At 67.9% G+C, this 27,429-nt stretch overlaps 16 protein-coding genes across 16 annotated transcripts; 8 read left to right on the top strand and 8 right to left on the bottom strand.

Moving 5' to 3' along the window:
• Positions 1-188: 188 nt before the first annotated feature.
• Positions 189-1,058, top strand: MICPUCDRAFT_60816 (uncharacterized protein; the record flags this gene model as incomplete). Its single annotated transcript, XM_003061215.1, has 1 exon — positions 189-1,058. One exon carries the CDS (start codon positions 189-191, stop codon positions 1,056-1,058), a length of 870 nt encoding a protein of 289 aa, XP_003061261.1.
• A 70-nt stretch (positions 1,059-1,128) lies between these two features.
• Positions 1,129-1,470, bottom strand: MICPUCDRAFT_60815 (uncharacterized protein; the record flags this gene model as incomplete). Its single annotated transcript, XM_003060948.1, has 1 exon — positions 1,129-1,470. The coding sequence occupies one exon, from the start codon at positions 1,468-1,470 to the stop codon at positions 1,129-1,131; it is 342 nt and encodes a 113-aa protein (XP_003060994.1).
• Positions 1,471-1,632: 162 nt separating this feature from the next.
• Positions 1,633-3,396, top strand: MICPUCDRAFT_2052 (uncharacterized protein; the record flags this gene model as incomplete). Its single annotated transcript, XM_003061214.1, has 3 exons — positions 1,633-2,109; positions 2,164-3,074; positions 3,189-3,396. Coding segments are annotated over 3 exons (1,596 nt in total), but the record flags the coding sequence as incomplete, so codon positions are not given.
• Positions 3,397-3,566: 170 nt separating this feature from the next.
• On the bottom strand, positions 3,567-3,890 carry MICPUCDRAFT_7834 (uncharacterized protein; the record flags this gene model as incomplete). The annotated part of the gene is made up of 1 exon (XM_003060947.1): positions 3,567-3,890. A coding segment is annotated over one exon (324 nt), but the record flags the coding sequence as incomplete, so codon positions are not given.
• Positions 3,891-5,684: 1,794 nt separating this feature from the next.
• On the bottom strand, positions 5,685-7,321 carry MICPUCDRAFT_60812 (uncharacterized protein; the record flags this gene model as incomplete). Its single annotated transcript, XM_003060946.1, has 2 exons — positions 5,685-6,371; positions 6,470-7,321. The coding sequence occupies 2 exons, from the start codon at positions 7,319-7,321 to the stop codon at positions 5,685-5,687; spliced, it is 1,539 nt and encodes a 512-aa protein (XP_003060992.1).
• A 264-nt stretch (positions 7,322-7,585) lies between these two features.
• MICPUCDRAFT_41358 (uncharacterized protein) lies at positions 7,586-10,659 on the top strand (the record flags this gene model as incomplete). Its single annotated transcript, XM_003061213.1, has 3 exons — positions 7,586-7,699; positions 7,824-8,338; positions 9,039-10,659. 3 exons carry the CDS (start codon positions 7,586-7,588, stop codon positions 10,657-10,659), a joined length of 2,250 nt encoding a protein of 749 aa, XP_003061259.1.
• Positions 10,660-10,924: 265 nt separating this feature from the next.
• On the bottom strand, positions 10,925-12,634 carry MICPUCDRAFT_48116 (uncharacterized protein; the record flags this gene model as incomplete). Its single annotated transcript, XM_003060945.1, has 3 exons — positions 12,611-12,634; positions 12,194-12,264; positions 10,925-11,908 (listed from the first exon to the last, which is right to left on the bottom strand). The coding sequence occupies exons 2-3, from the start codon at positions 12,206-12,208 to the stop codon at positions 10,925-10,927; spliced, it is 999 nt and encodes a 332-aa protein (XP_003060991.1). The 5' UTR covers positions 12,209-12,264; positions 12,611-12,634.
• Positions 12,635-12,954: 320 nt separating this feature from the next.
• On the top strand, positions 12,955-13,683 carry MICPUCDRAFT_44656 (uncharacterized protein; the record flags this gene model as incomplete). Its single annotated transcript, XM_003061212.1, has 2 exons — positions 12,955-13,248; positions 13,342-13,683. 2 exons carry the CDS (start codon positions 12,955-12,957, stop codon positions 13,681-13,683), a joined length of 636 nt encoding a protein of 211 aa, XP_003061258.1.
• A 74-nt stretch (positions 13,684-13,757) lies between these two features.
• On the bottom strand, positions 13,758-15,335 carry MICPUCDRAFT_63468 (uncharacterized protein; the record flags this gene model as incomplete). The annotated part of the gene is made up of 1 exon (XM_003060944.1): positions 13,758-15,335. One exon carries the CDS (start codon positions 15,333-15,335, stop codon positions 13,830-13,832), a length of 1,506 nt encoding a protein of 501 aa, XP_003060990.1. The 3' UTR covers positions 13,758-13,829.
• A 318-nt stretch (positions 15,336-15,653) lies between these two features.
• Positions 15,654-17,162, top strand: MICPUCDRAFT_60806 (uncharacterized protein; the record flags this gene model as incomplete). The annotated part of the gene is made up of 2 exons (XM_003061211.1): positions 15,654-16,650; positions 16,849-17,162. The coding sequence occupies 2 exons, from the start codon at positions 15,654-15,656 to the stop codon at positions 17,160-17,162; spliced, it is 1,311 nt and encodes a 436-aa protein (XP_003061257.1).
• Positions 17,163-17,252: 90 nt separating this feature from the next.
• Positions 17,253-18,815, bottom strand: MICPUCDRAFT_19640 (set domain protein; the record flags this gene model as incomplete). The annotated part of the gene is made up of 1 exon (XM_003060943.1): positions 17,253-18,815. One exon carries the CDS (start codon positions 18,813-18,815, stop codon positions 17,253-17,255), a length of 1,563 nt encoding a protein of 520 aa, XP_003060989.1.
• A 137-nt stretch (positions 18,816-18,952) lies between these two features.
• MICPUCDRAFT_60804 (uncharacterized protein) lies at positions 18,953-20,011 on the bottom strand (the record flags this gene model as incomplete). The annotated part of the gene is made up of 1 exon (XM_003060942.1): positions 18,953-20,011. One exon carries the CDS (start codon positions 20,009-20,011, stop codon positions 18,953-18,955), a length of 1,059 nt encoding a protein of 352 aa, XP_003060988.1.
• Positions 20,012-20,811: 800 nt separating this feature from the next.
• MICPUCDRAFT_63465 (uncharacterized protein) lies at positions 20,812-22,851 on the top strand (the record flags this gene model as incomplete). Its single annotated transcript, XM_003061210.1, has 1 exon — positions 20,812-22,851. The coding sequence occupies one exon, from the start codon at positions 20,812-20,814 to the stop codon at positions 22,849-22,851; it is 2,040 nt and encodes a 679-aa protein (XP_003061256.1).
• Positions 22,852-23,180: 329 nt separating this feature from the next.
• On the top strand, positions 23,181-24,050 carry MICPUCDRAFT_3181 (uncharacterized protein; the record flags this gene model as incomplete). Its single annotated transcript, XM_003061209.1, has 1 exon — positions 23,181-24,050. A coding segment is annotated over one exon (870 nt), but the record flags the coding sequence as incomplete, so codon positions are not given.
• A 392-nt stretch (positions 24,051-24,442) lies between these two features.
• Positions 24,443-26,416, top strand: MICPUCDRAFT_41353 (uncharacterized protein; the record flags this gene model as incomplete). The annotated part of the gene is made up of 1 exon (XM_003061208.1): positions 24,443-26,416. The coding sequence occupies one exon, from the start codon at positions 24,443-24,445 to the stop codon at positions 26,414-26,416; it is 1,974 nt and encodes a 657-aa protein (XP_003061254.1).
• A 404-nt stretch (positions 26,417-26,820) lies between these two features.
• On the bottom strand, positions 26,821-27,345 carry MICPUCDRAFT_60801 (uncharacterized protein; the record flags this gene model as incomplete). The annotated part of the gene is made up of 1 exon (XM_003060941.1): positions 26,821-27,345. One exon carries the CDS (start codon positions 27,343-27,345, stop codon positions 26,821-26,823), a length of 525 nt encoding a protein of 174 aa, XP_003060987.1.
• Positions 27,346-27,429: the final 84 nt, after the last annotated feature.

Genomic DNA, 27,429 nt, shown 5'->3' with positions numbered 1-27,429 from the left:
AAAATTCCTCCCGTCCCGTCAGCGTCGGTCAGGTCCTGTCTGGTCCTTCCTTCCCGCTCCTGTCCCTTTTCCGGAAGTGCGCGACCCGAGCGTCGCGCACTGCCCGCGGCGCCCGCGCGTCGGGCCCCGGTTCGCTCGCCCCCCGCGCGCGTCGTCGTCTTCGTCGTCGTGTCCACGCCTCGGTCGTCATGGGCGGCGAGGCGAAACCCCTGCCGCCTCCGCGGTCGCAGTACCACGCGGAGCGCATCCGCGACGTCTTCACGCAGCTCGACGTCAACGGGAAAGGGATCTTGTCGTTCGACGAGATCAGGCTAGGCTTAGAGAGAGAAGGGTTCGACTGGGTGCGTCTCGCGTCGGAATCCTTCCCGAGCGCGATGACTCTCCGCGCGATTCGTCCGCGCGCGACGTCACCGTCGTCCGCGTCGCGTCGCGTCGGCGCGTCGCTCGTCGCCGTTCCCCTCCCCTCGCCGTGCCCATTTTGGATGCGACGTCCCGTCCCCCGTCGCCGACGCCTCACCGCCCCACCTCGCCCCCCCCCAAAAAAAACTCCGCAGTCGCTCGCGAACCTCGACGGGAAGAAGGTGACGCGCGCGATCGCGCTCGAGGCGTCCAGCGCGGGTCACGAGACGGTCGACTTCGACGCGTTCTGGGAGTTTTGCATCATGTCCGGGGAGAAGCCCGGCGTGGACCCGGTGCTGGACGCGCACGCGTACCTCACCGAACACAAAGTCGTCGCGATCGTGGAGGGAATGACCGCGGCGCTCATGGTGGCCAAACCGGAGGACGTGAAACCGTTCTTGGTGGAGCGGTTAGAGCGGTTGAAAGCGAGCGGGACGCCGGTGAACCACTTCACGGACGAGGACCTCGCGACGATGTTCGACGTCTTCGACGTCTCCCGCCACGGCGCAATCACCGCGGCGCAGTGTAACCGCGCGCTGAAGGCGTTGACGGGGCGCGACGGCGAGGTCAGGGGTGGGGTGGACGAGAGCGTCGCGACGGTGACGATGCGGGCGTTCATCAAGCACGCGAGGGCGGCGCTGGACGACCACTGCTCGTGATGCGCGCGTAGTATAAGCTAAGTTTTCGTTATTCTTCGATCGTCGCTAGGATCCCCCCCCGCCTCGCGCGTCAGTCGTCGAACCCTCCCGCCCGCGCTTTCTCGCCCTGCTTCCCGTTGAGGATCATGATGAACAGCCCGCCGACGCCGAAGAGCGCGGCCGTCCAAATCTGCTTCGTGTCCGCGTCGTGCGCACGCCGGTTCACCACCGACGCGACCGCGAGCAGCGCCCCCGTCCAGCAGAAAATCTTCCTCCCGCCGAGCATGACGCCGAGAAGCGAGAGCATCAGCGCGAAGAGAGAGTACCCGTCCTGCGCGAGCTCCGCCTCCGTGAGCGTCGGACGCTTGAACCGCACGATCCCCTCGGGATCGCGCGGATCCTCCTCCAGCTTCACGCCCTTCGCGAGCACCATCGTTGTGAGGGCCGATCGTTCGGTGAGTGGAAGTTCCTTTCTGTCTGGTTTCAGACTGGATGCATCGGCTCGTAGTTTTCGCTGGTGGACGTCGAGCCGCCACAGCCCAACGCGCCGCGCGTCATGGACGGCGACGACGTCGACGACGTCGGGGACGACCCCGGCGACGACGCGAAGCCGTTCGCGTCGAGAGATCGCGACCTGTACGCGAACCTGAACGTGTCGCGCGACGCGAGCGCGGACGACATCAAGCGCGCGTATCGCGCGCTCGCGCAGGTTGCCCACCCGGACAAGCACTTCTCTCCGGCGTCGCGCGAGGCGGCGTCCAAGTCGTTCAACAAGCTGAACGAGGCGTACGAGATCTTGTCGTGCGCGGACCGACGGCGCGTGTACGACGTTTACGGCATGGCGGGTCTGGAGGCGGGTCTGGAGATCGGACATCGGAACAAGACGCTCGCGGAGATCACGGACGAGTTCGAACGCGCGAGGGCGAAGGAAGCGCGGAAGCGCGCGGAGGCGAAGCTGAACTTCCGCGGGACGTACGGCTTCAGCTTCAGCGCCGCGCACCTCGTGGACGCGGACATCGCGCGGCGCAGAGAAGCGCTCGCGGCGAAGAGGAACGCGCAGCTGTCGCCGTTCGTGGACATGAACGGAGTCGACTTCAACTCCGTGTTCGACGTCCCGCTGACCGAGGACGGCTCCACGGCGGCGTTCATCGGCGCGCAAGGGCAGATGGTCAGAGGCATGGGCGCGGGAGGGCTCATCTTAGGGATGCGGAGCCAGCTGGACGAGCACACGAGCGCGGAGTGCGTCGCGGTGACGGGCTCGAATCAGTCCGCGGCGACGGCGTCCGTCTCTCGCGCGCTCTCCGAGCACTCGTCCGGGACGTTGACGTACTCGCTGACGCAGCGAGGGATAGGCCTAGAGGTTGGCGCGCAGAGGGTGTTAGGGAAGTACTCGAAAGGGCACTTGACGTGGAACGTCGGCCCGGTGGGGGGGATGACGACGGGGATGCAGAGAGCGAAGGAGAAGCACGCGTGGAAGTTTGACGTCTCCGTCGGACCGCAAAACGCGGGCGTCGGCGGGTTCATCTCGCGCAAGCTGTCGAAGATGAGCACGTTCCGTCTCGGCGTTCGGATCGGCAGCGCCGCGATGGACGTCGACCTGATGTGCGTCAGGAAAATCAACCAGGAGACGAGCGTCGGGTTCAGCGTCAGCTTGGGGGTTCGCGGCGCGCACTGGAAGTTTCGATTCACGCACAACGGGCAAAAGTTTCTGCTCCCGGTGCTCATCTCCCCGAGACTGACCCCGACGTTGGCGCTGTGCGCGGTGACGATCCCGACGATCGTCATCGCGGCGATGAAGACCTACGTCGTCGAGCCGATCGCGACGCGGAAGGTGGAGGCGAAGCAGAGAGCGCTGAGGGCGAAATACGCGGAGAGGGTGAGGGAGAGCAAAGCGGAAGCCGCGAACACGGCGGCGCTGTTGTTCGACCAAGCGGAGGCGCGCACGGCGAGGGAGCGCGAGAACGGCGGGCTCGTGATCGAGTGCGCGGCGTACGGGCACTTCCCGGAGCGCGGGCCGCCGAGGAGTTTGGACGAGCCGTTCGTCCCGGGGTGGGGCGCGGACGCGCGCGAGGAAGAGACGGAGAAGGCGGCGGCGGCGGCGGACGGCGAGCCCGCTCCGGGGATGGAGGCGGCGTCGGCGCCGAAGCCGAGGCCGACGCCGTGGTTGGACGTGACGACCGCGACGCGGTTCATGGTCTTCGACAGCGCGCTCGACGTCCTCGAGGGCACGCACAAGGCGTCGTTGTTGGGGTACTGCGATCCGTGCCCCGGAGAGGACGCGTTTTTACGCGTGCGGTACCTGTACCGAGAGAAGCTGCACGAGGTCACCGTCGGCGAGGACGACGAGCTGACGCTGCCGAACGCGAAGCATCAGCTCCCGGCGGCGTTGCAGAAGGAAGCGGCTGCGGCGGCGCGCGGGAAGTCGAAGACGGCGTGACGCGCGTTCGTCGCGTCATCACTGTTACGACGTTACCGCTAGCCGACGAATTCAAACTTCGCTCGCGCTCGTCGTCACACCGCGGAGCACGTCAGCGGATCGATCGCCTCCCCGCCTCTCCTCACCTCGAAGTGCAGATGCGGCCCGAAACTCCGCCCGGTGTTCCCCACCGTCGCGACGCACTGCCCCGCGCGAACGACGTCCCCGACCTGCGCCTCGATCTTTTGACAGTGCGCGTACCTCGTCGACCATCCCTCGCCGTGGTCAATCTTCAGCAGCCACCCGTACCCGGTCTCGTCGTACGTCCGCTCGTACACCCTTCCTCGCGCGGCGGCGCGTATGCGCGTCCCCTCGTTCGCGGCGACGTCCACGCCCGCGTGCATGCGGTCCCACCGCATCCCGAACCCGCTGGCGATGAACGGGTTGTTCTTCACGCACACCGGGTTGACGAACGACGGGTGCCACCGCCGCGCCGAGTCGGACGCGCGTCTCCGGTGCTCCCACTGCATCGTCCGCGTCTTCGGCCGCGTCTCCGACGTCACCGCGCGCGGGTTCGCGTTCCCCTCGCAGTCCCTGCCGACGACCGCGTCCGCGGTGGACGCCGCCCTCGCGATCTCTTTCCCCGTGCAAGCATCGCCGCCGCCGCCGCCGTCGCGTCTGCCGCCGCGGCCCAACCCGATTCTTCTCCCGAAGAACGCTCTCCCTTCCTCGCCGCGCGGCTCCCACCGCCACCCCCACGCGCGCCACATCCTGTCCGCGTTCGTCACCTTGATGTACCCGCGCGCGTTTACCTCCGCGGTGGACTGAAACAAGTGCCGACGCGTGCGGCGACGCAGACGCGGGCATCGCTCCGAGGCGTCGAGCGGCGCGACGCGCAGCGTCTCCCCGGTGTCCAACGCGTCCGAGGTGATCCCGTTCATGCGCTGCAGCGCGCGGACGGACAGGCCGTTGTCCTGCGCGATGGACGCGAGGCTCTCGCCGCGTTTTACAGTAACGCACTGCGTCGAGCCGTTTCCGTTTCCGTTTCCGTTTCCGTTTGGACCCCCACCCCCGTCCCCGCCGCCCGCGCGACCGCCGAGGACGCGTCGCGCGCCGGGGACTAATCCGAACGCGGCGCCGACGCCCGCGCTGACGAGACCCCACGCGCCCTTCAGGGCCTCGTCCGGCCCGCGCGCGACCGCGGAGACGACACCGAAGATCGCGCTCGACAGCGGGTCCGGCCCGGAGGTGGACCGGCGCGTCGGCGCGTGGTTCGAAGACGTCGACGACGCGACCGCGCCGCGTCTCGATCTTCTCGACGTCTTCTTCCCTCTCCGGGCCCCGCGCGTCCCGTTCCCGTCCCGCGGCGACGCGACCCTGAGCACCGCGCCCGGGTGAATCACGCTGTCCGCTCTCAGGCCGTTCAGCAGCAGTATGCTCTCGACCGGGACGTCGTACACGTCGGAGATCATGTGCAGCGAGTCCCCCGGCGCGACCACGTGCGTGCGCGCGAAGAGCGGCGAGGGCACGCGCAGGACGTCGCCGGGGTACAAGATGCTGTCGGGGTGCAGGTCGTTCACGTGCTCGATCGTGAACACCGGGACGCCGTACACGCCCGCGATCATCCCGAGGGTGTCGCCTTCGGCCACGACGTGCGTCTCCGGGGTGTGCGACTCCGCGGCGATGTGCATCGCGCGGCGATCCTCGTCGAGGTCATCATTCGGGGCGCTTTTCGACGGCATCGATCGTCCGCTGCTTCCCCTCCTTCCGCCGCGGGGGGACGAGGACGTCCCTGGGGAGCCGAACGCGGCGTCCGCCGCGGGCGCGCCGGGGGAGATCGCGAGCGACAGCGACGCGAGCTCCTCCGCCATCCCCGCGGGCGCCGGGTTGTGGCGCGTCCGTCTCCGCGCTCGTCGCGTCGTCGAGCCGTTCGTGACATCCATCGCATCGATCGCGCTTTTTCAGATCCGTTCAGCGTTCGCGCGATAAATCTCGAAAAAATACGTATCTATGATTCGCGCGCGCTCACTGCCGCCGCCGCTTCCCTCCGCCGTCCGCGTCGTCCCCCACCCCTCGTCGCAGATCCTCCCCGCCGTCAACCAGAAGCTCGCGCCCTCTGCCCTCGATCTCGAACACGCCCATGACCTCCCCTCCCGCTTTGACGATCATCTCATCCGCTAAGGGTCGTTCCATACAAAAAAAGTTCACCGGTCAGTTGAAAGGAGACGCGATCAAGTGTTGAAACCGAGCGATGGGTGAAAAACGTTTGTATAGAACGCACCTAAGTTAACCGTCGGACACGCGTGCTCCGGTATCACGAAGACGACGTCGCCGCGCCTCGGCGCCGCCAGCGCTCTCCCGACGTCGCACGGCAGGTGCTCCTCGCTACACGCCATCGCGCGCCACAGCGGGCGGCCGAGGATATAACCGGCCGGGTTCCCGGCCTCGCACGCCAAGCTCTTGGACCCGCAGTCCAACGTGGCGACCTCGCCCCACGCCGGGACGCTCACGACGCGCGTCATCACCGCCGCCGCGGGCGCGAGGCCCAGGCGAGGGTTCTGGCGCTGGCCGCGCCAGTCGTGGAAGACGACGGTCCCGGGGCTGAGCTGGTGCGCGTGACGCGGCGGCGGCCACGACGGCCACGATTGCGGCGGCGGCGGCGGCGGCGACGCGGTATCCGCCGCGTCCGACGACGGTTTCGCGTCCGACGGGGTATACTTCGCCACCGCCGCCGCCCACGCGCGTCGAACCGCCGCGTCGAGGTCGAACGTCGACGCCGCGACGAACCCGGGGGTGCCGCTCGTGACGACCTCGAGGTGATCCGAGTGCATCTCCGGGAGCGCGCGCGCCGGCGAATTGGTCTCGTTCCGGTGATGCTCGAGCCACCGCGCGACGGCGATCCACGCGCACGCGAGCGTCTCGGGGTCGTTCCGTACGAAGCGACGTCGGGGTGAAGTTCAAAGGCGTCAGAAGCGAAGTTGAAAGGCGTCGAGGGCAGGTATTGAAAGCGAGGGACCCTGGGCGGAGAGAAACGCCGGGAAAAGTCCTTAAGGAACGGCGTGCACCACGCGAACGCGATCGTATGGGGACCGGTGTAAGGAGAACGCGCCTCGGCGAGCGTCTCGAGCGACGCGCGGCATCGCTCGTCGCGGCTCTCGATCGCGGCGTCGACGTCCTCTCTCGACCGCCCGTTCGCGTCGACGCACTCGGATATGTGGCCCTCGTAGTAGTGCACGCCCCGGAACGGGGACTTCCCGTGGAACGAATCCCTGATCCACGCGGCGCGAATCGTCGCGGGTATCGCGGTGAACTCGACGCCGTCTTTCGAGTCGAGCGCGATGCCCGTGCGATTCATACCGGGGTTCACGTCCACGAAGCACCCGACGTCGTCCGGGAGCTCGTTCACCGCGTCCTCGCACTCGACGAGGACGCTCACGCGCACGCGCGCCTTGTTCTCCGGACGTCGCGCGATGTCGCCGACGCGCGCGAGCGACGGACCGACCGCCGGGTACGCGACGAGGACGTCGAGATGGCGAAACGGCGGCGTCGTCTCCGCGCCAGGGTACTCGCCGTGGTACGTCTCCACGAGCGTCGCGAGCTCTCGCGTCGTCGCGACTTTGAACTTGTTGATCCCCGCGCGCAGGAGCTCGCGCCACACGAGTCGCGACTTGGTCGTCTTGAGGTGCGGGCGGTACCGCTCGACGTCCCCGATGACGTCCACGACCGCCTTGACGTTGCGTCGCACCGCGTCGAGGTCGACGACGAGCGCGGGGGTGAGCACGCGCTTCTCGAGCTCGGGGGGGAGCCGGAACGACGTCTCGACGTCGACGTCCTCGAACCACGCGCCGTCGCGCGCGGGGTCGCTCATCCCGCCCGGGGGGGAGGGGCCGCGGGCGCCGAGGACGTTGTATGCGCGGGAATGATCTGATTTGATGACGGAGAGCGACGGAACCGACTCGGCTAAACGTTTTTCACCCACCGCTCGGTTTCAACAGTTGATCGCGTCCCCTTTCAACAGACCGATGAACTTTTTACGTTGGACACTTTTTACGCTGGGCGAGTGTCTCGGAAGTCGGCATCGAGCAACGAGAGCATTGCGACGCGCGCCGCCGACGGGGACAGCGCGCGCGAGATGGGCCGCGACGGCGGCCGAGGCGGCCGCGGCGGCCGCGGCGGCCGCGGACGCGGAGGCGGCAGGGTCAAGGCCGTGGACCGCGAGATCGAGGAACTCGAGGGCGCCATCGAGGTGCGCGCGCCGCCGCCGCCCCCGCCGCCGCCCACCCGTCTCGTCTCGTCTCGTTTTTTCTTCCCTCCCTCGTCCGCCGCCGACTCACCCCACCCCGTCCTCGCTCCTCTCCGTCGTTCCGCAGGCGACGAAACCGGAGAAGGGCACGAACCCGCTCGCGGTCGCGCCGAGGAAATCCAGCGAGAAAGGCCTCGGCGCGTCGCTCGTCGGCGTGAGGAAGTTCAAAGACGTGCCGCTGTCGACGCCGACGCAGCGCGGCCTCGCGGACGCGAGATTTAAGGAGCTCACCGCCATCCAACGCGCGACGATCCCGCACGCGCTCGCGGGGCGCGACGTCCTCGGCGCGGCGAAGACGGGCAGCGGAAAGACGCTCGCGTTCGTGATTCCGCTTCTCGAGTCGCTGTACCGCGCGAAGTGGGGGCGGCAGGACGGCATCGGCGGGCTCGTCATCGCGCCCACCAGAGAGCTCGCGATGCAAATCTTCCAGCAACTCCTCGCCGCGGGGAAGCACCACTCCCTCAGCGCGGGGCTGCTCATCGGCGGGAAGAACGTGAAAGAGGAGAAGGACACGGTGAACAAGATGAACGTGCTCGTGTGCACGCCCGGGAGGCTGCTGCAGCACATGGACGAGACGCCGATGTTCGACTGCGTCACGCTGAGGCGCGTTCTTGAGGACTTTCTCTCCCGGCGCAACCATCTCTCCGCCCAGGGTCCCTCGCTGGTTTCAATCCCGACGCGCCTCGACGCCTTTCAACTCCACCACTGACGCACCCCTGAACTCCACCCCGACATTCATCGTCGCTTCGCGTGGACCCTCCCTCGACCCTCATCAGGATCCTCGTGCTGGACGAGGCGGACCGCATCCTCGACATGGGCTTCGCGGCGACGCTCACCGCCATCTTGGAGAACCTCCCGAAGCGGCGACAGACGCTGTGCTTCAGCGCGACGCAGACGAAGAGCGTGAAAGACCTCGCGCGGCTGTCGCTGAGGGACCCGGAGTACCTCGCCGTGCACGCGGAGAGCGCCTCCGCGACGCCGCCGAAGCTGACGCAGTTGGTGGCGACGTGCGCGCTCGAGAAGAAGATGGAGGCGCGTTCTGTCTCACACTGGTCCCCATACGACCGCGTCGGCGTGGTGAACGCCGATCCTTAAGGACTTTTCCCGGCGCATCTCTCCGCCCAGGGTCCCTCGCGTTCAATCCCCGACCGCGATGCCTTTCAACTCCGTCTGACGCCTTTGAACTCCACCCCGACGTTCGCTCGTATGGAACGACCCTGGAGACGCTGTGGGCGTTCATCAAGTCGCACCTCGCGTGCAAGACGTTGATATTTTTGTCCAGCTGCAAGCAGGTTCGGTTCGCGCACGAGATGTTCCGGCGGATGCGACCGGGCGTGCCGATCGCGATGCTCCACGGGCGGATGAAGCAAAAGGCGCGGATGGGGACGTTTCGGTCCTTTTGCGACGCCAAACACGCCGCGCTCTTCGCCACCGACGTCGCCGCGCGCGGTCTCGACTTCCCCGCCGTGGACTGGGTCGTCCAAGCGGACTGCCCCGAGGACGTGCCGTGTTACATCCACAGAGTTGGACGCACGGCGCGATACACGTCGGAAGGGAAAGGGCTGCTGCTCCTGACGCCGTCCGAGGCGGCGTTCGCGAAGGAGCTCGCGGCCGCCAAGGTGCCGCTGAAGACGATGAAGCTGAACCAGGCGAAGAACCGGCCGATCACGTCGTCGATCCAGGGTTTACTCGGGAAGGACTCGGACTTGAAGTACCTCGCGCAGAGGGCGGTGGTGTCGTACCTGAGGAGCGTGTATTTGCAGCCGAACAAGGCGGTGTTCGACGTCGACGCGCTCGACGTCGAGGCGTACTCGCACTCGATGGGGTTGCCGAACCCGCCGCGGCTGCGGTTCTTGAAGGGCGGCGGCGGCGCGGGCGCGGGCGCGGGGGGGTCGTCGAAGGGCGGCGGCGGCGGCGAGGACGACGACGACAGCGACGAAGACGACGACGGCGACGGCGACGGCGAGAAGAGGGAGGGGGGTACCGCGGAGGAGCAGGAGCAGGATTCGGACGACGATTCGGACGACGAGGAGGCGCGGGAGGAGAGAGGGACCTCCGCGGGCGTCCTAAAACGCGTCGGCGGCGGGCACTTCGGCCTGACCGTGGACGACGCGGACGAGGACGACGAGCTCATGACGGTCAAGCGCGCGAACCACCGCCTCTCGAACGCGGCCGCGACCGGCGGCGGCGACGGCGACGACGGCGACGACGACGAGGGCGCCGGCTTGTCCGCGGCGGCGCGCGCGGCGCTCGCGGACGGCCCCGCGGATCTCGGCGCGGCGCTGCGCGCGCGCGCGAAGAAAGGCAAGCTGCGAATTAAAGACTCCGGGCACGGCGGGAACGCGAAGGTGGTCTTCGGCGACGACGGCGAGGCGATGCGACCGTTGGAAGCGCTCGGGGATCGCGAGCTCGGGCCGGCGCCGACGGGCGGCGCGGAGCTCGCGGCGGCGGCGAAGAGGCACTACGATCGCGTGAAGCTCGAGAGGATGCGCGCGGACGAGGCGGACCGCGAGCGAGAGAAGGAGCGCCTGCGCGGGATGCGAGACAAGGCGAAGATGAAGGCGCGCGAGACGGGCGGGGAGTACGACTCGGACGGCGGCGGCGACGGCGCGACGGCGGTGCTGGGCGGGTCGAGCGACGACGACGACGACGACGACGACGACGACGACGACGACGCGTCGAGCGAATCGGATTCCGACCGCGGCGGCGGCGGCGGCGGAGGGAGAAAACGCGGCGGCGGCGGCGGCGCGTCGAGCTCGGACGACGATTCAGATTCCGACTCCGACGCCGCCGCCGCGAAGGCGAAGCGCGCGAGACGAACCGACGTCGCCGTGGCGGGGATGGCGCCGGCGGACGAAAAGATCGAATCCCTCGAAGCGCGCGCTCTGAAGCTTCTCGGGTGATTGATGTGTACCCTGTAGATGTGTACCCCGTCCTAAAAAATGAAGTCGTCGGAGAAGGTCGCGTCGTGATCGTTCTGCGCGTCGTCTTCGCGACGGACTTTTATCGCCTATCAACATCGTTCGTAGGTTTTTTCTAACTATCGTATCGTACGTATGGCACACATGTACACCGCGCGACGCGTCGCGCCTCGTTCGTTCGCGTCCGTCCGGTCTCGTTCCGTATCGACGTTTTTTCTCTTTTTTTTTCTCTCCGCGTGCTGCGTCCTCACGCGCTCACCATGGGCACGCCGCCGACGTCCATCCCGTGCCCGTGCTGCACTTGCATCCCGCCCACGCCGGGGTGAACACCACCCATGCCACCCATGTTCATGGCCGGGGTGATCGTGTTCTTCGCCTCCCACGACGCCTTCGCCATCCGGTGCTTATCCTGCTCCTTCTCCGCGGTGCGCATGTACGCGTTTCGCTTGTTATCCGGGAGCTCCTTCCACTCCCGGCTCACCCACCTGGACGTGTCCGTGAAGTCCATGTCCGGGTGCAGTTTCTTCAAACGCGCGCGCTCGTCCTCCGCGAAGATCAGATACGCGGTCCGCGGCCGCTTCGGCTTCCCGTCGTCCCGCCCCTTCCCTTTCTTCCCCTTCTTCCCGCCTTTGGCGCTCGCGTACACCGGAGGGACGTACTTGTCCTTCTGCTCCTGGTACACCCTCTTGCACTCCTCCGCCTCCGCCTTGCACTCGGCCAAAACCTCGGTGTGCACGTTCTTCCACATGTCCGCGAGTCGAGTCGTGACTTGCTGCATCTCCTCCCTGGTGAACTTCGTCGTCGGGTCCGAGTGCACCTCCTTCATGATTAGGTTCCGGTACCGGTCGCAAAAGATGAGGTACGCCGTCCGCGCGCGCTTGGGCTTCTCGCCGACGCCCTCCACGATGATCCTCGCGCGCTTGTTCTTCTTGCTCTTGTTCGAGCGCCGCATCAAACCCGGGCCGAACGCCACCTTCGCCGCCTCGTACTCGTCCTTCAGGCGATCAGCCTCCGCCTTGCACGCCGCGAGCTCGTCGGGCGCGACGTTCTTCCACCGCTCCGCGAGTCGAGTGGTGACCTGTTGCATCTCCTCTCGCGTGAACTTCGCGTCGGGCTCCGGGTGCACGTCGCGCATGATCTGCGCGCGGTGCTTGTCGCAGAAGACGAGGTACGCGGTCCTGGCGCGCTTCGGGGGCTGCGGGAGGTCGTTCCCGTTCTCGTCTTTGAGTCTCTGCGGGGGGGGACGGGGGGCGAGCGAGCGGTGGTCAGACCGCGCGGGCGCCCTCAGGAGAGAAGAAAACCGCCGCGGCTCGCGCCAGCCCGGCGAGAGGAGCAGAGAGATATTTCCAGGGTGGACGACGACGACGACGAACCAACGGATTGAAATCTGAGCTGGGGGGAGGAGGGCGAACGCGGACGGCCGCCGCGCGCACCGCGCGCGCGGCGTCGTCCGTCCCCCGGGCGTCGCCCCCCCCGCGCGCGATGGAAGCGACGGTCGATTCGAGCGCGCGCGCACCTTGTGCTTCGTCATGGCGCGCGAGCGCGCGGGGGTGGGATAAAAAAAAGCGACGACGTGCGCGCGTCTCTCTGCGTGTTCAAAGGAAACGGCCGAGGTGAGTAAAGGAGCGCGACGAGGGCGACGCGACCGTCCCGAGGGCGGCGGGACGCGCGCGCGCGCGTCTACGCGACCCCGCGGACGACGCGCGCGCGTCCCCGCGCGGGTTCAGACGCGCGAAGGCGTCCAAACGCGCGACACGCGGACGCGCGCATTCGTCGTCGAATGCAATAATGCGCGCGCGGGGACGTCGGCGCGCTCGATTTCCCGCGCGAGTTTTCGCGCCGGCGAACGCGCGAGCGGGAGACGCGAGAGACGCGCGCGCGCGCGCGAACGCGCGGGGGAGCGCGCGAAGGGTCGCGCGAAGCGCGTTCGCACCTTGACGCGTGCGGCGGGACGTCGGCGCCGTCGGGTGTGACCCCCCCACGTCGCGGTTCCAAACGCCCCAATGCGCGAGCTCGTGAACCCTATCCCACGAATTGATCGCGCTCGAGTCGTCGAAACGCTCCGCGAGCGCGCGGCGCTCCGATGATGAGGTGCGTTCAATGCCAACGTTTTTCACCCATCCCTCGGGTTCAACACTTGATCGCGTCCACTTTCAACTTGACCGATGAACTCGTTTCGCATGGAATCGCGTTTACGACGAGATCCCAGCGACAGGACGACTTCGCGTCCGCGCGGCGCGGGGCGACACTCGTCGTCCCCGCGACCGCCCGGCCATCATGGGCCTCACGAAAACCTACCTCCTCGCGTACAACGGCGCGCTCGCGTTCGCGTGGGCGCGCGTCCTCGTCCTCGCGTCGCTCGCGCTCCGCGACGGCGGCCACCGCGCGGTCTACGACGCGGTCGCGTCCCCGCTGCTCGTCGCGCAGACCGCGGCGGTGATGGAGATTCTACACGCGATGACCGGCATCGCGCGCTCGCCCGTGCTCGTCACCGCGATGCAGGTGTCCTCGCGTCTGATGGTGGTCTGGGGCGTCCTGCACGTCGCGCCGCCGTCGCGCGTGGCGACGTACGTCACGCCGATCGCGCTGCCGTTCCTCGGCGGCGGCGGCGCGCGCGTCGTGATCGGCGTGTACTCGCTCATGTTCGCGTGGGGCGTCACGGAGGTGATCCGATACGGCTTCTACTTCCTGAAGCTCGTCGACGCGCTCGAGACGCCGATCGGGAGGTTCGTGAACTGGGCGCGGTACACGTTCTTCCTCGCGCTGTACCCGCTGGGGGTCGCCAGCGAGCTGTGGCTCGCGTGGAGCGCCGCGGCGTACGTGAAGAAGCGCGGCGTGCTCTCGTACCCGATGCCGAACCCGTGGAACGTGTGGATCGACTGGCCGAGCGTCACGGCGATGTTCTTCGCGGGGTACGTCCCGGGGTTCCCGATGCTGTTCGGGTACATGCTGAAGCAGCGGAAGAAGGTGTTATCGCCCGCGGGGAAGAAGACGAAGACGGCGTGACGCGCGAACGCGCCGGCGACGCGACCGTAACCCTGGGGTAATAACGCACGACGCGTGGTCCGGATAGGTATTATATCCGGATAGGACCACGGATGATGTAATACTATGAACACGCTATTAATAATACCGCACGCACGGCGTGTTCTTCACGCCGTCTGGCGCGCGGCTTCCTCCGCCGCGCGGCGCGCCCTGCCCGCGGCGACCGGCCCCAAGAGCACCTCCTTCTTGCTCGCTCTGTACGCGATCGCCGTCGCCGCGTCGAGTCGCCCCTCCGCCGTCGCGGCGTCCAACAACGCTCGGTCCTCCTTCAGCGTCGTCCTGTACGCGCGCAGGAGCTCCAGGCACCGTCCCTCGACGAGATCCACCCAGCTCTCCACGCCGAGGACGTCGCACGCGGCGATGACGCCGCCGTCGACGCCCTCTCGCGTGAGCACGAGCCCGCGGTCCGACCCGGTTTTCGCGGCCGAGGAGGCGTCTCCGCTCTTCCCTATCGCGACCGCCTCGCTCGCCTTTCGAATCCCCGTCGCGCTCGCCTCGCCCGGCTCGATCAACCCCAGCCTCACCGCGCACGACGCGAGCGCGTCCACGGTGTCGAACAGCACGACGGCGTCGTGCCTGTTCCCCGCGGGGACGAACCCGAAGTACAGAAAGAACGGGTCGTTGGGCCAGTCGCCGTAGGAGATGAGCACCTCGGCGCCCTCCTCGACGCCGTCCTCGCCCGCGCGCAGCTGAAAGAACGACTCCGACGCGCCCGCCGGGGTCCTGTTGATTAATGTATTCTCCTCCGTCGTCGGCGCGATCTCCGACGTCGCGACCGCGCCCTGGCACGTCTCCGGGGAGTGCACGACGCGCGCGACGGCGTTTTTCGCCTCTGCGTCGTGATTGCACATGTCCACGCCCGGCGCGAGGAGATGCCGCCCCCTCGCGCCGTACGTGAAACACCGCGAGTGCAGCACCCCGGTCGCCCACCGCAGGTCGTCCGCGTCGCAGCCGATCGCGCGGAGGCGGTCCTCGAGCTCGAGGCACGCGTCCGCGTGCGCGAACGCCACGGCGGCGACCTCCGCGTCGATCGCGGCGTCCTCCGCCTCCGCGACATCCTCCGCGTCGTACTCCAGCGGCGGCGTCGACACGCGCGACGGCAGCGCGGCGATCCACGGCGCGAGGGGCGAGTCGTCGCCGCGCGCGCGCTCTTCGAGGAGGCGCATCGCCATGCGCGCGGACCACGGCATCGGGGCGCTGTCTTCGTGCTCGGCGGAGGGGTCGTCCGGGTCGACGACGCGCGTCGCGCGACGAGCCGGATCCTCCGGATCCTCCGGATCCTCCTCCTCCTCCTCCGCGAAGACGAGGTCCCACGGGAGCGAGAACACGACCTCGTCCGGGGCGAGGTTCCGCAGCGCGACGAGGCCGCGCCCGCGGCCGTCGCCGAGGTCTCTGAGCGCCACCTTGCCCTCGAGCGACGCGTCGTCCGTGGCCCTCGCGAGCCAGCCGAGGACGCGCGACGCGGGGTCGTCGGACGCGTCGTCGGACCCGGACGCCGCCCGGACGCCGCCGCGCGTCGTCGACGCCGCCGACGCGCGGGGCGCCGCCGCGCGAGGAGACGCGCTCGCTCCCGTCGCGACGCGCGGTGGCGGCGACGTCATCGCCGCGCGCATGCTTCGGGGAGCGCGCGCGCGCGCCCGGGAAGTGATCGCGAGACAGATCTGAAGACACACACACACACGATCTGATGGTGTCAACTCGTCGTCACACCCGAGCGCGCCGCCCGGTACATGCTCGCGCGCGTCGTGAACGCGCAGCTCGCCGGTCGCGTCGTCAGCCGCGCGCGCGCCGTCGCCGCCTCGTCGGCGACCCACCAGAGCGCTCGCCCGCCGTTCACGCCGCGTCCGCGCGCGTCGTCGCGTCGCGCGCGGGGACCGCCGATCGTCGTCGTCGTCGTCGCGTCGTCGTCCTCCTCCTCCGCGTTCGCCGCGATGTCGTCCTCCGCCGCGTCCGCGCCGCCGCCGCAACAAACGCCGCCGCCGCCGTACGGGTTCAGCAGCGCGTTCGACAGCGGCAACGGCGAGCTCGTGTCCGCGACCGCGGACGTCCTCACCGTGAGGATGACCGAGGAGCCGTTCACGGAGGCGGACGGGCGGCGCCACTTCCAGTGGTTCCACTTCCGCGTCACCGGCAACCGCGGGAATAACCTCGCGATCGTCATCGCGAACGCGGGGGAGTCGTCCTACCCGGACGGCTGGGACGGCTACAAGGCGTTCATCTCCGCGGACAGGAAGACGTGGACGCGCGTCCAGGAGACGTCGTACGACGGCGCGGCGCTCACGATCCGGCTCTCGCCGACGCCGTCCGATTGCGTCCACCTCGCGTACTTCGTCCCGTACGCGCACGAGAAGCACCTGGACCTCGTCGCGCGCGCGTGCGCGTCCGCCGCGCCAGGTCCGATCGTGACGCACGAGACGCTGGGACTCACGCTCGACGGCCGCGCGATCGACGCGCTTCGGTTCGGCGAGCCCGGGGTCTGGACGCCGGAGCCGCGCGCCGCGGGGCTGTCGCCGGCGGACGCCGCCGCAGTCGTCGCGTCGACGGCGTCGGCGCCGGCGTGGGAGCGCGACGGCGGAGTGAAGAGGAACGTGTGGATCATCGCGCGGCAACACCCGGGGGAGTCCATGGCGTCGTGGTGGATGGAGGGGTTCGTGGGGAGGTTGTTGGACCCGGAAGACGCCGTCGCGAAGAAGGCGTTGCGACGCGCCGTCGTCCGCGTCGTGCCGTGCGTGAACCCCGACGGCGCCGCGCGCGGCTACCTGCGCGTGAACGCGTCGGGCGCGAACTTGAACCGCGAGTGGGAGACCCCGAGCTTGGAGCGCTCGCCCGAGGTGTATCACGTTCGGAACGCGATGGACGCGACCGGGCCGGTGGATCTGATGCTGGACGTCCACGGCGACGAGGCTGAGGCGCGTTCTCCTCACACTGGTTCCCATACGACCCCGTTCGCGTGGTGAACGCCGATCCTTAAGGACTTTTCCCGGCGCATCTCTCCGCCCAGGGTCCCTCGCGTTCAATCCCGACACGCCTCGACGCCTTTCAACTCCGTCTGACGCCTTTCAACTCCACCCCGACGTTCGCTCGTACGGAACGACCCTCAGCCGTACTGCTTCATCGTCGGCGGAGAGGGCACGCCCGGGTGGGACGACCGCCGAGCCGGCGTGCAGAGCGAATTCAAGCGCGCGTACGCGAGGGCGTGCCCGGACTTTCAGTGCGTGTTCCCGCTCGAGTACGGCAGCGCGCCGGCGGGGAACGTCGTCACCGCGAAGACGCAGGTGTCGGCGCGGTTCGACTGCGTCGGGATGACGTTGGAGATGCCGTTCAAGGACAACGTGCAGCTCGCGGGGGAGAACGGGTGGACCGCGAAGAGGAGCGAGGCGTTGGGGGCCGCGGCCGTGGACGCGCTGCTGCACGTGCTGCCGACGCTGCGTCCCGAGTGAGCGGGGGAGGGGGGGGGCGCGATCGGACGTCGAATCCGCGGCGGGTTGAAAACTAACAGAAACTGTTACTCCGTCGCTTCGTCGGACGCTTCACGCGCGCGTCTTCTTCTCGGTCTCGTCCGCGAACGAGACGCGCTTCCCCGTCTTCACCGCCGCCTTCCTCTCTCTCTTCGACCGTTTCTTCCCGTGCACGAGCCCGCAGTACATGTCGAACTGCGACGCCGCGAGCGCGTCCTCCGGGAACGGATACGGCGCCCCCAACCGCCACGCCGCCGCGAGTCCCGAGATGACCGCGATCTCGTGCGTGTTCACCGCGGTGTAACTCCCCGCGTACAACGTCCGGCGCTTCTTCTGCACGAACCGCCACAGCGGCGTCGCGCGCGTGAAGTGTCGGACGCTGTGCCCGAACTGCCGCCACCACTTCGTGAGGAGGATCTTCGAGGGGTCGATCTCGTCCTTCGTCCATCGCGTCGGAAGTCCGCTTTTCTCCGCGCGTCTCTTCTCTCCCGCGGCGTCGAGGAAGATCGTCTGGAACACCCTCGCAGTAGTAGCGCCAGGACCTTCCTTACTTACCGCGGCCGCGGCGTCGGGCTGGTAGCTCGTCAGGTCGAACGTCATCTCGATCTTCCCGGGGTCGGCGTCGTACGTCTTAACCAAGTACATGTCTCCCTCGGTCTTCTCGTAGTGTTTTCGCACGTACTCGAGATCCGTGTGCGTGACGGACACGTCGTCGTAGTACCTCACGTTCCCGAACACCTTCCGCTCCATCCAGCACGTCCCCGTCCCCGCGTCGAGAAGCGCCTTGGACGTCTCCGTGTTGCACGCGAAGATGACGTGGTCGTACGTCTCGCGGAAGTCGACGAAGCCCTTCGCGTCGTCGCCGTCGCCGTCGCCGTCGCCGTCCCGTCGTCGTCCGACGACGACGACCTCGTCCTTCCTTCGCTCGACCGCGACGACCGTCGCGCGCGTCGTCACGACGCCGCCGGCGTCCTCGATCGCGCGCTGAAGCCGGTCGTACACGGTCTCGAACAGCGGGAACGCGAACATCTTAGGCCGCCGCGACAGGAAGCGCTCCGGGCAGTAGTCGTACAGCCGAAGTTTCGGATCCGTGAACACCCTCGCGAAGACCGCCGCGGGGACGCTCGCGGTGACGTTCCCCGTGCCGAAGAACAGCGCGACGAGCGGGTACACGATGCGCTCCGCGAACGACTTGGAGAACCCGTGCCATCGCAGCGCGCGCTCGATCGACACGAACGCGTAGACGACCTCCCATCGCGTGAACTTTTTCAGGACTCTCCCGAACCGCTCCACCTCCTTCGCGTGCGCTTCGATCACCCTCGCGCGGCTCTCGCCGTGGTTCGTCCAGTTGTGCTCGCCCTTGCCGAAGCTCACGGCGACGTCCAAACACTTCGGCTCCGGCGCGCCCGTCGCGCGCATCAAGCGCATCACGTTGCGATACGACAGCGCACCGCCCTGCACGCCGTCGTTGACTGGTACCTTCGTCGACGACCCGTCGCCGACGCGCTCGGTCGTCGCGACGCCGCCGAGCGAGGACGCGCGCTCGATGACCTCCACGTCGGCGACGCCGGAGGTGGCGAGAGCCCACCCGGCGGCCGCGCCCGCGGCGCCGCCGCCGATGACGCACACTCGCATGACGCCGCGTCGCCGGCCGGCGCGGCGCGCGCGGATAGGTATGATGACGTGTCCGACACGCAGCGAGAGATTATCAGTCAGGTTTTCACGACGCGTTCGTCTAAGGCTACTCGCGTCCGCTCTCTCTCTCTCTCTCTCTACGACGCCCGCGGCTTCGGCGCGTCGTACGTGGTCTCGCCCGTGACGACGTTCGTGTACATCGTCATGTCGCTCCCGTCGGGATGTTTCGTCGCCACGGTCCGCCATCCTCCCCACCGATCGTCGAGCTCGTCCCCGCCGCCGCCGCCGCCGCCGTCCCCGCCGCCGCCGCCGCCGCCGCCGCCGCCGCCGTCTCCCTCTCCCGCCACCCTCTCCCTCTTCCTCGCGGTCTCCATCCCCATCCTCGCATCCTCCGCGGCGCGTCGCATCGCCTCCGCCTCCGCGACGATCGTCGCCGCGTACGCGTGCGCGCCGTCGACGTCCGCGCCGTGCTCCAAGAATCGCTGCACGACGCCGACGCACCGCGCGACGGCTCCGTTGCTCCCCCCGAACCTCGCGAGGACGCCTCGGTCGACCTCGTCCACGCACCTGAACGCGTCCACGCCGGAGACGGTCGCGATCGCGCGCGAGGTGACCCCGCCCTTGCCGATGATCGCGGCGACGAGGCCGTCGGGCTCGATCGGCCCCATCTCTCGCGACGCCTCATTACCCCCGCGCTCGTCCTCGAGCTCCTCCTCGACGCGTCTCAGGAGCATCTCCTTCGCGGCGGCGACCGCGTCGGGGACGCCCTCGATGACGACCTCGCGCGTGGACGACCCCGCGTTGACGATCCCGTCGTCGCGCTCGAACGTGAGCGTCGTCGCGGTCAGGCCCGAGATGGCGCGCGCGCCGTGCCCGCCGACGCCGACGATGGCGCCGACGAGCCGAGCGGGGACGAGGACCGCTTCTCTCGTCTCGACGCGCTCGAGCGCGGGCGCGGGCGCGGGGGCGGGCGCGGGCGCGGGGGCGTCGTCGGCGTCGGCGGCGGCGTCGGCGTCGCCGGCGTCTTTCCTCGCGCGCTTCCTCGTGCGCGTCTCCCTCGCGCTCGTCCCCGCGTCCGCGACGACGACCGCCTCGGCGGCGTCCGCGCCGGGCGCCGTCGCGTCGCCGCGGTCGCCGCCGGGGCGGTCCTCGTCCGTCGCGAGCGAGATCCCGGGGATGGAGAGGAGCTCCTCCATCGTGATGTTCACCATCGCGAGCGCGGCCGGCGGACTCGCGCGGTCTCGGCGGCGCGCGCGCGGAGCCTCTGCGCCCGCGCAGTGCTCGTGGCTCGCTTCGTTTTGCCGAAGCGTCGCGCTGACTTTTTTTCTGGGAGGTCAGACATCGGAAGGGTTCGTTCGGGCGTCCCCGAGCAGTGTGGCGCGGCGCGCGCTCCTTGGATATCGACCGGCGCGCCGGTCCGCGAGGGCGATTCCAAGACGCGGCCGCGCGGAGGCCGCGGTGCGAGGACGGGCGCGCGCGCGGGCGGCGGTGGGAGAGGAAGGGTGCGTCGATCCATTGTAGTTGTGGACACCGCCAATTTGAAGCGACGCACCCGAACGTAATCCAGAAAATGGCGTGCGGGTGCTTCGGCGGCGGCGGCGATAAGGCGGACAAGGGCGACAAATACAAGAAGCCCGAGTCGGGGAAGAAGCCAAACAAAGGAAAGACCGCGGACGTCAAGGCGAGGAGCGCGTCCGATGAGCCCGGGGACGAGCGACAACAACTCGCCGAGTCCGATCCCGAGTCCGAGGGCGAGGACGTGGACGCCCTCCCCGGGCCCGCGGACGCGCCCCGAGACTCCGACTCCGACCCCGAGGACGACGTCGGCGATCTCAGGAAAGCGAAAGAGCGCGCGGTCGAGCGACGACGCAGCGTTAAAGAGCGCGCGGCGGCGAAGAAGCGCGACAAAGAGAGAGCGGGCGGACCAGCCCCGTCGCCGCGTCGCGCGTTCGACTCCGACGATTCCATCGCTCGTCAGCTCTCGCCGTCGCCGCGGATGTCGCAGGGGGACGCGCACGCGCCGAGGGCGAAAGAGAAGCGCGAAGGCCCGGAGGGCGTGCTCCGAAGGCGCGATGGGGGCGACGAACCGTCGAGCGCGAGACGCGCGGGCGGCGGCGGCGTCAAGCCGAGAGAAAAGCCGAAGCGAAGCGGCGACGGCGGCGGCGGCAATAAACTCCGCGACGAGGTCATCCAGCGAGGGAGAAGGTCGCGGCCGTCCACGCGCGACGCGAGCTCGGTGCCGAACGTTCAAAAGTCAGACGAGGACGCGGCGACGATCGCGCGGTCGATTCGAAGCTGCCCGTTTTTCCTCCAAGAGATGCAAAACGCGCCGCCGGACGTCCCGGAGCGACTGGCGCGCGCGATGGAGGAGGTCACCGTGAACGCGAACGTGGATCTGATAACGCAAGGCGCGTTGAACGACGATTCGTTCTTCGTCCTCGTGGAAGGGAAGGTGAACGTCCTCCAGCGCGCGGACTTGCGATTGGAAGCGGGCGCGGACATGACGAAGTTTTTGGAGAGCGTTCCGCGTCGAAACTCAAAACCCGACGAGAGCGCGCCACGGATATCCAAGGGGGGTAAGAGCCACAAGGGGATGAACGTCGCGGACGGCGTGTTCGACTTGAAACCGTCGCAAGATAAGCTCATCAAGGTTCTAGAGCCCGGGGCGTATTTTGGCGAGGTCTCGTTGCTGTTCAACACGGCGAGGACGGCGACGATTCGATCGCAAGCGCCAGGGTGCCGCGCGTTTAAACTTCGCAGGAGTCACTACGAGTCGATCGTCCTCGCTGCGAAATCGGAGATTTTCAAGCGCCGGTTCGATCTCGTATCGAAAGTCGGGCTGTTTCGAAGCATGGACAAGACGTCGTGTCGAACGATCGTGGGAATGTCCGACTCCGAGACGGTCGCCGCCGGGGAGGTCATCTTCCAAAAAGGCGACTTCGGGGATAAGCTCTTCCTCGTCGAGGCCGGCGTGGTCTCGATACAGGTCGAGGGGCACGAAGTCCGCAGGTTCGGTCCGGGGGATTGCTTCGGCGAGGTCGCGCTCATGAACTTCGGCACCGCGAGGACCGCGGACGCGATCGTCCCCGCGGACGTCCCCGACGGGAAGTGCGAGCTCCTGTCCGTGTCGCGAGAGAATTTCGAAAACATCTTGGGTCCGCTCAAGTTGGCGATCAACGGGCCGAGGCTGTCCACGGTGCCTCTGTTCGCGCCGCTGTCGCAGGAACATATCGAGGAGTTAGCGCAAGCGCTGCAGCTTCGAAAGTTCAGCGACGGCGCGAGCGTCGTCCGGCAGGGCGAAGCCGTGAACGCGTTGTTCTTCGTCGACCAAGGCTCGTTCCTCGAGACGTGGCCGACGGACAACAGGATGCGGACGATGCGCGAGGGCGACTGGTTCGGTCTCGAAGCGCTCGCGCACGAGAGACCGTCCCCGTGCGAGGTCCGCTCCGTCGGTCTCTCCGCGGTGATGAGCCTCGCGAAGAGCGCGATCGACAAGATCGAGAAAGACGTGGGCGTGTCCCTGCCGACGCTCCAGTCGTCGTGGCGCCGGGAAAATTTGGACGGGTGGACGCGTCGGCCGAGCGTCAAAGTCGCGACCGCGGCGGAGATCGACGTCCTCGTCGCGGAGCTGGAGCTCAAGTTCGCGCGCCCCGGGGACGTCCTCGCGGACTCGCGCGAACACCCGAACGGGAAGTTCGTCGGCTTGGTCATGTCCGGGAACGTCCTCGTCGTGTCCACGCTCGAGCGCGGCGGGGATGAGAAACCGATGGAACGGAAGCGGCTGATCACGGAGGGGCCGCTGCACTTGGCGTCGAGAGCGCAGGCGGCCGCGGAGGCGTTCCGCGACTCGGATGATCCGGGACGGCGCGGGAAGAACGCGATCGGCATCAAGTTGGTCGCCATGGGGGCGTCGGTGCTGCTGGTCCCGCCGCCGTCGCCGTCGCCGGCGTTGACGCGCGCGTTGGAGTGTCTGAAGGTGCGTTCTGTACCCTGGTCCCCACACGACCGCGTTCGCGTGGTGAACGCCGATCCTTAAGGACTTTTCCCGGCGCATCTCTCCGCCCAGGGTCCCTCGCTTTCAATCCCCGCCCTCGACGCCTTTCAACTTCGCTTCTGACGCCTTTCAACTCCACCCCGACGTTCGCTCGTACGGAACGACCCTTGAAGGAGACGCCGCCGCGCGCGAGGCAGAGCGTGAACCTCAGCGCGAGCAGCTCGGGTCGGTCCGCGGGGAGCGACGAGCCGCTGCCCGGGTCGCCGTCGGCGTTCGGGGGAGACCGACCGCCGCCGCGCGGAGGCGTCCAGCGAAGAAAGTCCGTGTCCGACCTCGGCACCGGTCTGAGCGTCGTCCGCGAGACGATCGCGCTGCAGAAGCTCGTCGGCAAGGGCGGGTTCTCCAGAGTGTTCCACGTGAAAGCGACCGCGAGGAAGGCGGACGGCGCGCCGATTCCGGGGAGAGACTTCGTGTTGAAGCTCATACCGATACGGAAGCTCGTGGAGAGCGGCGTGGAGCACACGGTCCGGCACGAGAGAGACTTATTGTCGAGCGTGAGGCACGCGTCCGTCGTGCGTCTGCACACCGCGTTTAAAGCGATGGATCACATCTACTTAATCATGGATCTCGTCACGGGGCGGGATTTCTACTGGATCATGCAGCACTACAACTTATCCGACGCCGGCGCGCGGTTTTACATCGCGCAGATCGTGATGGTGTTGGAGTACCTGCACAAGCTGTCCATCGCGTACCGGGACGTCAAGCCGGAAAATTTCATCGTCACGACGAAGGACGGGTACCTGCGAATGATCGACTTTGGGCTCTCGAAACTCTTAGGTCCCGGGGAGCGATCGTACACGTTCTGCGGGACGCCGCTGTATCTCGCCCCGGAGGTGTGGGGAAGTAACGGCCACAACCGGAGCGTTGACTTGTGGGCGCTCGGCGTGCTGACGTACGAGATGGCGTTCGGGAAGCTCCCGTTCGAGGCGAAGAGCGAGAGCGAGCTGAAACAGAAAGTCGTCGGCGACGCGCTCAAGTTCCCCAGGGAGATCGGGTCGTTCGGGAACGACGAGATCGACCCGCGGCTCAAGTCGCTCATCATGGGCTTGCTCGAGAAGAACTCCACGCGGCGGTTGGGGATGTCCAAGGAGGGCACCAAGGCGGTGCGATCGAGCGCGTGGTTTAAGGATCTGGACTGGCACGCGATAGAGAAGCGGAAGCTCGAGCCGCCGTTCTACCCGAGGCCGGAAAACGAGCGAGAGGCTGCGGCGAAGCTCACGGCCGCGGACTCGGAGCTCGTGCCGCCGACGAGCGCGGACTGCCCGAGGTACGGAGACCGGTTCCCGGACTTTTAGACGTGAAAAATCTGCGGCCTCTCCGTCGGGTGTTGGTTGCGGCGGAGACGGAATGGGCCTGAAATGAAAGGTTCCGCCGATGGTTGGGGTGTTGTTGAGTACATAGGGTTATTAGACGAAACGTATGCGTTGTCAGTCAGGATTCGCGCGCGTACACTACTACTCTTGAAAAATCTGCGGCGAATCTTTCTGTTCCAAACACCACGCATGTGAATGTATGACAATTGCCGAACGTCAGTTGACCTCGCGCGTCCCGGAGCGCACCGCGCGCTCCCGTCATGGGTTGCGGCGCGAGCAAAGACGCCACCGCATCCGCGAAGCCGGATGAGGCGAAAAAGAAGAAAGTCGACGACGACGAGGACGACCCGAAGAAGCGCGTCCCCGAGCGTCGGAAGAGCCAAACCGACGAGGGGAACGCGGTCGACCCGGACTCGGGCTCGACCGCGGCGAACGTCGCCGCGGGGGTCGTCACCGTCGCCGGGTCCGCGGCGATCATCGCGGGCGCGACGGACGAAGGCGCGCGCTCGGCCATGGGCGGCACCGCGGGCAAGGCGTTGCTGACGTTCGCGAAGGAGCTCCCGTGGATCGCGCCGATCGCGTTCTTAGTCGGCGGCATAATCGCCGCGGCGGACAACGTCTCCGGGCTCAAGCAGGACGCGAAGGTGTTCGCGAAGAACGTGAGAGCGGTCGAGACCGTGCTAGAGGACGCCGCGAAGAAAGGGACGCTGAAGGACGTCGAGGAAGTGTGCGAGGAGCTGAAGTGGTCGATGGAGGAGGGGCTCGCGCATCTGCAAAAGCTCAGGACGCAGTACTTCATCACGCAGCTCGTGATGTCGTGGCGGAACGTCGCGAAGTTCAAAGAGATCTCCCAGGAGATGCACCGACAGCTGGACATCATCGCCGCGGCGGCGAGCATCTCCGCGCACGGGATGATCAGCGAGGAGTTCACGCAGGCGGAGGAGCTGAAGAAGACGGTCGACGACATGGGCGGCCCCGACGTCGTCGCGAGAGACCCGGAGCTGCGCGCGCGGGCGATCGAGCGTCTGAAAGCGTCCGACGCGCTCATCATCGCGTCCGTCGCGGACGTGAAAGATCAACTCATCCTGGAAGCGGAACGGAGCAGGAAGCACGTGGAGGGTCTGCTCAGTAAGTCCACGCCGGAGCAAAAAGTTTTGAGCGACCAAGTCTCGAAGCTGACGGACATGATGCAGCAGCTCCTGAGCTTCCGCGCTGGGATCGGGCCGGACGGTCTTCCGCTGCCGGCGCCCGTCGCGCCCGTCGCGCCCGTCGCGCCCGTCGCGCCCGTCGCGCCCGTCGCGCCCGTCGCGCCCGTCGCGCCGCCGCCGCCCGCGGCGGCGCCGGCGGCGGCGCCCGCGGCCGCCTCGGAGGAGGCGCCCGCGCCCGCGGCGGAGGCTGTCGCGGCGGAGGCGGCGGCGCCGCCGCCGCCGCCGCCGCCGGCGTTCGACGCGGCGACGTTCGAGGAGACGATGAGCGCGGCGGCGGTGCGCGACATCGCGTCTCGGCTCCCGGTGTTCCACAGCGAACCCGAGCGCCTCGTCGCGGTCGAAGAGGCGGGCTTGGAAGACGACCAGCTCGACGACATCATCGGGCGAGAGGACTTGGTCGCGCTCACGGACGCGGCGCGCGAAGAGTTCGCCGCGACGGACGCCTTCATCGGCAGCGTCGGACACAAGCGTCAGACGATGCTGTCGTGGACGCAGAAACGACCGGAGGACGCCGTCGCGAGGCACGCTCCCGGGCACTGGATGCCGATGGAGACGACCGGGTGCAAGCACGTCGTGAAGAAGGACGCGCCGTTGCAAGCGAACGGCGGGATCCTCGCGGACACGATGCGGGACGTCGACACGGGCGCGCCGATGAGCAACCTGAGCTTGGGCGAGTACACCGCGCTCGCGGAGAGCGGCAACGAGGAGATGGGCGCGATGTTTCAAAACCTCGGCGCGACGATGGAGGGCGCGGCGCCCGAGACGAAGCTAGACGCGCGCGCGTCCGCGATCGGGTATCAGATGTTCGCGGACGGCCCGTTGAACGGCTGCGAGACGCAGCACTACACGGGGATGCCGATCAAGCTCGGGGGGAACACGGTGGCGACGTTTTGCGTCGTGGACTCGAAGCGCACGCGCGACGATATCTCGTTGGAGAGAGTTCAAGCGTTCGCGGACAAGGCGCGGGCGTTGCTGGAGAAGCGAGCGGAGGAGAGGAGAGCGGCGAACGCCGCCGGCGCCGCGTGAACGCCCTGATGACTGAAATGGTGTACTGTATCTTATACCTTCGTAGTCTACTACTGACCCTCGCGCGCCGCTATCTTATATTCGACGCGTCGTCTGCCGTGCTCTCGCGCGGAAGAGACCTCGCGTCTTCTCGTCGCGTCTTCTCGTCGCGCCACGTCGCGCGCTGCCTGCCTGCCTACTCGCGTCTGCCCTTCCCCTCCAGCCTCTGACACACGACCTCCGCGACGGCTTCCTCGACGGTTTTCCCGTCTCTCATGTTCAGCCCTCTCAGGGTCGTTCCATACGAAGCGATGTCGGGGTGGAGTTCATAGGCGTCAGTTGGAGTTGAAAGGCGTCGAGGTCGGGGATTGAAAGCAGGGGGTGGGCGGAGAGAAACGACGGCAAAAGTCCTTAAGGATCGGCGTTCACCACGCCGACGCGGTCGTATGGGGACCAGTGTATAGAACGCGCCTGAGCGCGCCGAGCAGTTGCAACCGGCGGCTCTCGATGACCTCCTGCTCGCGCTGCTTCAGGAAGCCCAAGTTGTCGTCCCTCACGCACGCGCGGCACTGGCTCGGCGTGAGGAACGGGTTTCGAATCGTCTCCAGACGCGGGAGCTCGCACAGGTTCGACTCCGCGGCGACGAGCTCGCGCGCGCGCAGCATGAAGTGCCGCATCCGGTCCGAGTCCGTCACGAGCTCGTGCTTGTGCTCGCGCGCGACCACCTTCTCGAGGCGGACGAACTCGTTGTGGAACTGGTTCATGAGGCGGTCCGCGACGCCGCAGCTCCGGTCCCCGGGGTGCGCGGGGCCGCGGCAGCGCAGGTTCGTGATCGACGCGTCGAGCTCGGCCTCGAGGCACGCCTTGTCGTACGTCGGAACCTTCGACGCGGTCCCGCGGGTGTGCTCCTCCCACTCGTCGAGGAAGCGCGCGACGAACCAGTCCGCCATCGCGTGTCTACCGCGTCCGTCGTTCGCGGTGGCGCGCGCGACGACGGACGCGCGCGCGCGTCTGCTGACGCGGCTCGCGAGGGC

The sequence above is a fragment of the Micromonas pusilla genome, assembly GCF_000151265.4.
Source record: "Micromonas pusilla CCMP1545 genomic scaffold MICPUCscaffold_9, whole genome shotgun sequence".
NCBI lineage: Eukaryota > Viridiplantae > Chlorophyta > Mamiellophyceae > Mamiellales > Mamiellaceae > Micromonas > Micromonas pusilla.
Note: the sequence above shows the minus strand (reverse complement) of the source record. Positions and strands in the feature narration are given on the sequence as shown.